This window comes from Thermobia domestica, chromosome 15 (genome assembly GCF_964235325.1).
Source record: "Thermobia domestica chromosome 15, izTheDome1.hap1.1, whole genome shotgun sequence".
NCBI classification, from domain to species: domain Eukaryota; kingdom Metazoa; phylum Arthropoda; class Insecta; order Zygentoma; family Lepismatidae; genus Thermobia; species Thermobia domestica.
The window spans coordinates 1,300,746-1,309,272 of NC_137468.1; the positions used below are offsets into that span (position 1 = coordinate 1,300,746).

General features: G+C 32.3%; 1 protein-coding gene across 1 annotated transcript; it reads right to left on the minus strand.

Moving 5' to 3' along the window:
- Positions 1-3,761: 3,761 nt before the first annotated feature.
- Positions 3,762-7,145, minus strand: LOC145671998 (uncharacterized). The gene has a single exon (XM_081741180.1). It carries the CDS (start codon positions 7,143-7,145, stop codon positions 3,762-3,764), a length of 3,384 nt encoding a protein of 1,127 aa, XP_081597306.1.
- Positions 7,146-8,527: the final 1,382 nt, after the last annotated feature.

The window sequence follows — 8,527 nt, forward strand, 5'->3', positions numbered from 1 at the left end:
ATTTTTACATAACACGGGCAGCAGCATAATAATTGTACATTTATATATCTGAAGATAAAAGAATATTAAACACTATTTTGTAACAAATTATGTAAGATACTAAACGGTACCACAATAATATTTGCCTACCAGCTATAACATCATAGTATTAAACTGTCATTACAAATTACTAGAATTTTGTGGTGTTATGAAAAAACTTTATTGAATTTTCACTGGTTGAGTTTAAACTTGAATGACTAAATTTGAATTTAGTTTTATTTTTAGGCAACTAAGGCTAAAAATAAAAATAAAACTGTCGCGCGAGAGGCGTAGGAGTAAAGATGTAGAAAGGCAGAGTCCTGGCCGTACAGCTTTATATGTAACTTTTGAATAGTTCGTTATAGCTGATGAGACGATCCATGACCTCAGTGCTTTCTTTTCCCATATTATCTCTACTTTATTCATTAATAAAAGTTAAGGAGATTTTTCTCTTATTTTGATTTTTCGCCATGCCATTTTGATTTTTCTTTTTCCGTAATTAAAAAATATTTTTACTATCTATATTTGCAAGTAAGAAGGTAGTAATATTATGCATTTTGTAACTGAAAATTAAAAAAAATATATGCTAATTAATTATTAATTTATTTTTTTACTTTTCAGCTCAACGACGGAAATTCAAAAGTTATTCTTCCTCTATGGCTTAAAAAATGCAAAGCCTCAATCACAAACACTCGTCTAATATTATTTTTTTTAATTACGTGATCCTTGATTAATTCAATTAAATATTAGACCAGTGTTTGTACACAAAGCTTTCCAACGTCTTATTTCCAAAAGGACACTGCTTCATAGCGTATGCTATGCTATGGCATACTGAAATGTCATGAAAACTATACTCTAGTGTTCACGTCATGTTACATATGCACATCAAGCTTTAGTCAACGAAATGATCTATTTGTTCACAAAACGGAAACACCTGACTTAGCAAAATAATATTCTGTGCACTATTGCAGATTATCACAAATTAAAATGCCAAGCCATCAACCAACTATCAAGAAAAAAATCTAGCAACAAAGCACGGACGTCGGTGGGTTGGGAATCATGTTCTCTTTAGATTATTGACAAATAATTTCTACTTCCCTCCCAGTAAGCAGGGGTGTGGGGCCACCGGAAATACTGGTCAAATTTTTTCCAAATATTTCAGACTATCCTATCCCTTTAATTACTGAAAATCGTATTTTCTTTTAAATGATTCTCTGCCCCTCCTTCAGGTACTTATACTTAACAATGGCCACACATCAAAAGATATGCAGTTCAATTTCTTGTTAGGGTTGCCTCGTATAAATGGAAAAGGTACAGTCGGTATTCATTTAAAAAAGAATATACAAAGTGGTTTATAAAAAAGGTGTTTCTTGGAAGATAAACCAAACTAAAGGAAAGAACTAGCTCGAATTTCTATGTTCCGATTTCTGCAACAAAATCACGGAATTTACAATGAATCACTTATGATTGAGACTTTATGGATAACCAGACAAAGTTCCAAATCTTATGCGCAATCGTTCACAGTGAACGGATCTAGAGAATGAAACAAACCAGTTGCCGTGGACCAAAACTCCTTCCTTCAGCACAGCGGAATCAATATCCAGTTTCAAAGCTAAGCTTTGCGCACACCTCTCAGTTCGGGGTAACAGCAAAAATTATTTTTTCAATAAGAAGTTCCGGAATGTTTCGAAATTCCGGAATTCCGGAACGCTCCGAAATTCCGGAATTCCGGAACGTCTTGAAACTGTGTTCCGATTCCGGAATTGTAATTTCCGTTCCGAAAAATTCCGGAATTCCGGAATTAGGAACAGCCCTACCCCAAACCCTTTTCTTGTCGGCTTAGACCTATGTCTATAGAGAAAAGGCAGATTATGGAGAAAGCGTTAGATCAAATGGAAAAAGATAGAGTTATTAAAAAGGCAAGTACTCCGTACGTAAGCTGCCCGATTTTGCATAAGAAAAAGGATGGTAGTTTTAAGGTCATATTAGACAGTAGAAAAGTTAACGAACTAACAGAGAAGGAAAAAGTAGGTTTGCCAAGTATAATGGAAGCCCTAACTCACTTAGGGAAGATGAATTTCTATGCATGTTTTGATTTATCATACGCTTTCGCTCAGATTGAATTAGATGAAGAAAGTGAACCGTATACAGGTTTTATAACTCATTTGGGCACGTATCAGTGTATCAGAGGAGTTTATGGATTATGTAATTACCCATTTGCTTTAGGCAGGTTAATGCAAATGGTTTTAAAGGAACTATATTATACTAAGGTCATCTCATTCTATGATGATATAGTGGTTGGCGGTCAAACAACTGATGAGTTAATTGAAACTGTTGAAGAAACACTGAAGAGAATTAGGGATGCAGGACTTACCCTTAACCCGGATAAAGCAGTTCTTTTTACGCAGAAAATAGAATTTCTGGGATATACTATTACTCCCGGTAGAATAACATGCACTTCGGAGAAATTAAAGATGGCGCGGCAAATTACTAGGCCGAAGAATGTAAAACAGCTTCAAGCGATCTTGGGATTTTTCCAGTTTTTTCACTTTCGGATACCAAATATGGCTATGATAGTTTCACCGCTTACAGATTTGTTGAAGCGAGATGCAAAATTTAAATGGGAAGAAAAGCACGAGAAAGCGTTATTGCAACTAAAGGAGGAATTAGCCAAAGATCCTGAATTACTTCTACCGAAGTTAGATGATCCGTTCTACTTATATGTGGACGGAAGCTCGGTGGCTACTGGGTACACCCTCTGCCAAAAGGATGATAATGGCCGTTTAGCAGTAGTAGCGTATGGATCTAGAAAGTTATCTCCCACTCAGAGTAAATATAGTTCTACATATCTAGAGCTTTTATCCATTGTTATTGCACTTGAGAAGTTCGAATTATATTTAATTGATGCTCCTGTCATTTATGTATATACAGATCATAGACCGATTTTATCACTGATAAAATCTATGAAAGTACCAGCGCTTGTTCAGATGTGGTTAACAAGAATAATGAGATTTCCAGTTGTGCTGAAATTTCAGCAAGGGAAGACAAATCCCGTAGATTTTCTGTCTCGTCTCGAAAGCTCGCACACTGAAGGTCCAGAGTTTGAGGGGAGCAACGAGGCTAATGAATTATTACCGTTAGAAGCTGAAAACGATTCTGGTTTTCTAAAGATAGAGACAAGCGAAGGAAAAGTAGTAGACGTTCAGGAGCTACCAACGTCAGAGGTTTTACTCATTGAAGTAGTATAGGCGTCTGTACGGACCACTTTTTTTGGACCACTTTTTCAATGATCAAGTTCAAATTTTACGCGTCTGTACGGACCACTGTCTTTGGAGAACATAAACCACACAGAACATAAGAAGACAGAACATAATGACCTTTATGATATATAACCATAAAGGATTTAATCTAACTAAAACTAAACCTAAATCTAAAACTTAAACCTAATAACCATAAGGTAAAGTATTGATGATATTATCTTTTTCCTTTAAAACAACTCTTTTGTCGTAATCCATTTGAAACTCTTTAGTTACAGGTTTGTTAACTAAATTTTTTGTTCTCTTGTCTCTTGTTATTTGATTATAATTAAGAGTTATGTTCGCTAGTTCTTTGTTAACAACCTTCTTTATGTTTTCACCATTAAGATTCAAAGAGTTCTCATAATTAAGAGTAAATCCTTTAATTTTCATCACAGTTTTGTTTTTATCTGTTTTGTAGTAATAACTCTTTGGACCAGTTGAATATCACTCAATAATATAAACATCTTTTCCTAACTCATCTGTCCACTCACCAAGGTTACTACCAGTCTTTACTTCTATACCATTAACAATATAAACAATAGAATCAGTATCGTAATACGCTACATCTTCACCTAACTTATCCAACATGTCATAAAGTCTTAACCTCGCATGTGCTGTTGTAAAAGTTGCAACGTGAATATTAGTGGAATAAGAATTGTTAACATATACGTCTTTGTATTTATATGAAACTTGAACCATCTCGTCGCTGATAAACAAACATTCAGATATTTCTAATTTGTCATCTAAAAGTAACTCGTACCATCTTCTAACATCTGTAATGTATTCAGTTTGAGTTAAGTTTTGTCTTTGGCCAAACTTTCCCCATAACGAATTTAAACAAATTTTTGCAACTGCTCTCTTACCAGGATTTGCCATTATTTGATCAGGATTTAAATCAATATTCAGTGTGTCTTTAATAGTTTTAATATAATCATCTTTTGTTTGAAAGTCATCTTTCCATGGTGATGTTTCTAATTTGATTTTCATGAAGTCTTTAATGTAACCTCTAAAGAGTTTGTTACTTGTTTTGGGAAAATGTTGAATCTCGTAAATTTCAATTAACTTATAACCTTTCTCTAAAGCTTTATCTAACTCTATAGTTGTCCAAGTACCTGTTATCATTCTTTGTTCGTCACTGTGTGTACACGTCTTAGTTTGATTTATCATACATTGATTACATAAGGGAAACACCAACTTATTAATATTGTTATCTTTAACTGGTAATACAGGATGATACAATTGTTTTGGCGGAAGAACTTTACAAAGTATATAACCAAAGTACTTTTTACACTTGTATTTTTCAGGAGAGATAGACTTTAATGTTGTTGAGTGGCCAATAGGAAATTGATCATAAAACAAAACAGTTGGATACAAGCTGCACACATCGATATATTTCATCTTCTTATTAGTAACGTTTAATTTTGAAGCATTGGTTCTACCACCAAAGAATGCATCTCTGAACTTTAGTTTCTCAATAAGACTAGTTTTTTGAATTAACTGTTTGGCTCTTTTATCTTTTAACCAATCACACTCCCACATCTCTATAAGATTATAACCAGCTTCTTTTATTTGTTGAGATCTTCTTCTTGTTTTCTCATATAGATCTTCCATTGTTTCGTGATTGACATTGTTGATAGTATACTTCTCAAAACATTTGTTGCAACCATGCCAGAAACAACCGTGATATTGATACACTGTCTTTGTTTTATAATCGTAACCATCAACTTTAGATCCACATATCGTTACTTCTCCATTGTTTAACGCGTGTTTAATATTATTGTTCTTAAAAGAATTTAACCATGCAATAGACTGTTTAGAGTATTTTTCTTTCTTTTCTTCTTTAATAATACCAATTGTGTTTTCTTGTATGTATTTTGATTTATAAATGCCCATACACACACTTGCAATTGTTAAGTATTGAAATGGATCAATGTTTGCTATTTCTAAAAACTGATTTCTTAGTTCTAAACAACCTCTTCTTAAAATATCTACATCCGAATCACAATACTCTCTTAACTCTTTTTTAAAGTCAAACACATAATTTTCTTCTCTTCTTTCTTGATGCCACTTAAGAAACGCTTCTCTTTGATCTTTTTTCATGGTACTAATCCCATAGTATTTTGCGTTAGGTATTGGCCCAACATAGTTTTGATTTTCAGGCTTATTAAACAAATGTGGAAAATAACCTTTCTTTAATTCTTTTAGACCAAATGTCTTAGGAAAACTCGATAATGGTTGTGCTACAAAGTTAATACTATCAATAATTTTTATGTTTGCTTTTGGAATTTCAAGTAACATTAGCTTAGAGCCGTTATATATAGTGTAAGGTTTCAAAGCATTCTTAATGCAGTACTGAAGAACAAAGTACGAATCATAAGCTTTGGCATTATGCGCAATACAAGTGTAACCACTATGTTCTTTTGAAACTAACCACTTACAAAAATCGTCATTTGTTTCAAAGTAATATTTGCTACCTTTAAAGTCATGAGCAGCTACATAATTAGCTTTATGAATTCCTGTGTCTTGTTGTGCTTCGTAATCAAACCATATATACTTTTCTGTGTAATTACAACTGTTCATTTGTTTAATACTCGACTTTAGAAAGTTCTTAATTATATACTTAAAGTCATCTACTGTTAACTTGTTGTTGTTCCATGCATCATATATCTTTTGAAGTTTCCTCCACTTAGGCATGGTTTCGTACATGTTTTTTTCTTTAACAATTTTCTTACCACGATCTTCGATACCATAAGTCTTGTATAGCATAATAAACAAATCTGTAACAGTTAATTCTTTTTTAGCATTACACACACATTCATCATCACAATAACCTTTCTGGCGTTTGTATTGCATGTAACATTTGTGAACGTTTTCTTTAGCTACACAATTACAGTTGATACAGTAGTAATATCCACACTTGTGTTTCTTATATCTTAATAAAATTTTATTACAGCCTTTACACTTATAAACTTCTTTACAAACAACTGAATGGTTATCTTTACATGTTTGGTTATAACAAAATCGATTACAAGCTTCACAATAAATGTTATCAATCTCTTCTTCTTGATGTTTAGGTTGCTTACACATATTACAAATTGGTATAATTCGTATACATGATTTGTGTTTTTCTTTATGATCGTATGCTGTATCACACTTTTCACAATAATAAACACTTCCAATAAAAGCTTGCATGCTGTTAATTGCGTCAAAATGATTTCCACTTTTATATAAATAAATATTCACCTCTTTGTCTTGCCCTGAGTAAATAATAGCGTTCATGTTTTCAGCACATACAACTTTAATTTGAATTTTTAATAGTTCTTCACATTGTTTAATATCGTCTAATGTAAAGCCGTCTTCACAGTAGCTCGGTAAACGATTACAAAGTCTCTCAGTTAATTTTGTCTGTATTTTTCTTCCACGTCTTATATCTTTAATGTTTTGTGGCGTTAGCTCTTGATCAAGTATTACATTTGTTTTATACGTTAAGGCTGAAATGATTGCACGTGGACAACACAAATTGTCATTGTTATTGATTTTGGTAATACATCTTTTAGCTTTTTTGTCTTCTGCAAGGTTTAATAATCGTCTGTTTGTTTTACTTCCTCTAGGCATGTTAATGATTTGAATATTAAATGTTGTTTCTTCAATATTGATTGTTTCGTCAGATGTTACAATTCTTTGCACGTGTGTTAATACATTTCTAGCATTTAGTTCAGTTGTTATTGGTGTTGATATTGCTTTAGTCCAAAATCCATCGTTGTGCACAACAACTCTTATTCTGTCATTCTTTTTAAAATTGGAAGCTTGTTTAGCTTGGTCAATCATATCGTCTACTGCTGTGTGTAATCTTTGTATTGTTTCAGTAAGTGTTTCACCTGTTATATTTGTCAGTTTTATTTTGTAATCTGTTGTATAGGATTTAAATTTTTCATTGTATGTCGGCTCATTAACATTTAAGATCTCGTAATATTTTTATTTGTAAATAAATCATCATCAAATGGAAATAACTTTTTCAAATGCTTTCGCTTTAACTTTGGTGTATTTTGTGCTATTTCGCTTTCAGAGAACACTTCTTGTTTAAATGGGAATATATTTCTAATCTGCCTTCTGCTTTGTTCATCGTCATGTTGTTTAAGAAGGTCTATTAGTTCTGCTTTTCTTAATCGGGAATATCTTCTGATTCCTCGCTCTTTACATTGGCGTCTTAAATCTATTACAGTAAACTTATTATAATTACTCATCTTATTTATTATATAGAAAATCTTCGTTAGTACTCTTCGCCGGGTTATTTCAGTTCATTTTCACTTTTTCTAACACATCGTTTAAACATCTGCACGCGTCTGCCATTGCCTACATATGTTTCCTCGTTGTGTTAGTCTAGAACTTTCATGGGAATACCCCATCAAAGTCACATATACACATTTTAAACTGAATCATTTTTGTAAACTTACTCATCATCATCATCATCATAATCATCACTACCATATTTGTATTCATCATCACTACTCAAATCAGATGTTTTTGTTGCATTACTAATAACTCTTTTTCCTTTAACAGTATTTGCTTCTCTAGTAGTGTTGCTAAGAGTTTAAGATCATGAATGATGATGAATTAGTTCAAGTCTATCATGTAATAAATCAAAATCTTTCTCCATATTTGTTATATAGAAAACCAACAAAAAAATGAAATAAATTTAAAAATCTAAGAATAAAAACAAACATGACTAGTGCTAAGGAAATATTATCTTACAAACCTGTATTTGATTGTGTATGTAAACATTTAGATATTGGTGGTTACAATGATAAAGACAAAATAAATTTTAGCGTGTCCATAGGTATGTTAGATCATTTGTTCAAGAAAGCCACTAAAGAAAACAACTCATTTCTCATACAAAACATTCTCTATGCGAACGTTATGAACTTGTCTGATGAAATATTAGATTCACTAACTAATGAGCAATGGTTATCTATAGGTTATGATGATTATGAGGAGGAATATAACTATGATCACATTACAGAAGACTTCATACGCAAATATCAGGAGAAAGTTAATTTGATTGAAATATGTTTATGGAAAAATTTATCGGAAGAGTTTATAAGAGAATTAGCTGATAAAGTTGATTGGGAGATTATTTCAGGAAGTCAAGACTTATCAGAAGACTTTATAAGAGAATTTGCAGATAGAGTTGATTGGAAAGAAGTATCGTA

Coding starts and splice junctions, on each gene's coding strand:
- LOC145671998 (XM_081741180.1), bottom strand. CDS start 7,145: ATGATTGACCAAGCTAAACAAGCTTCCAATTTTAAAAAGAATGACAGA.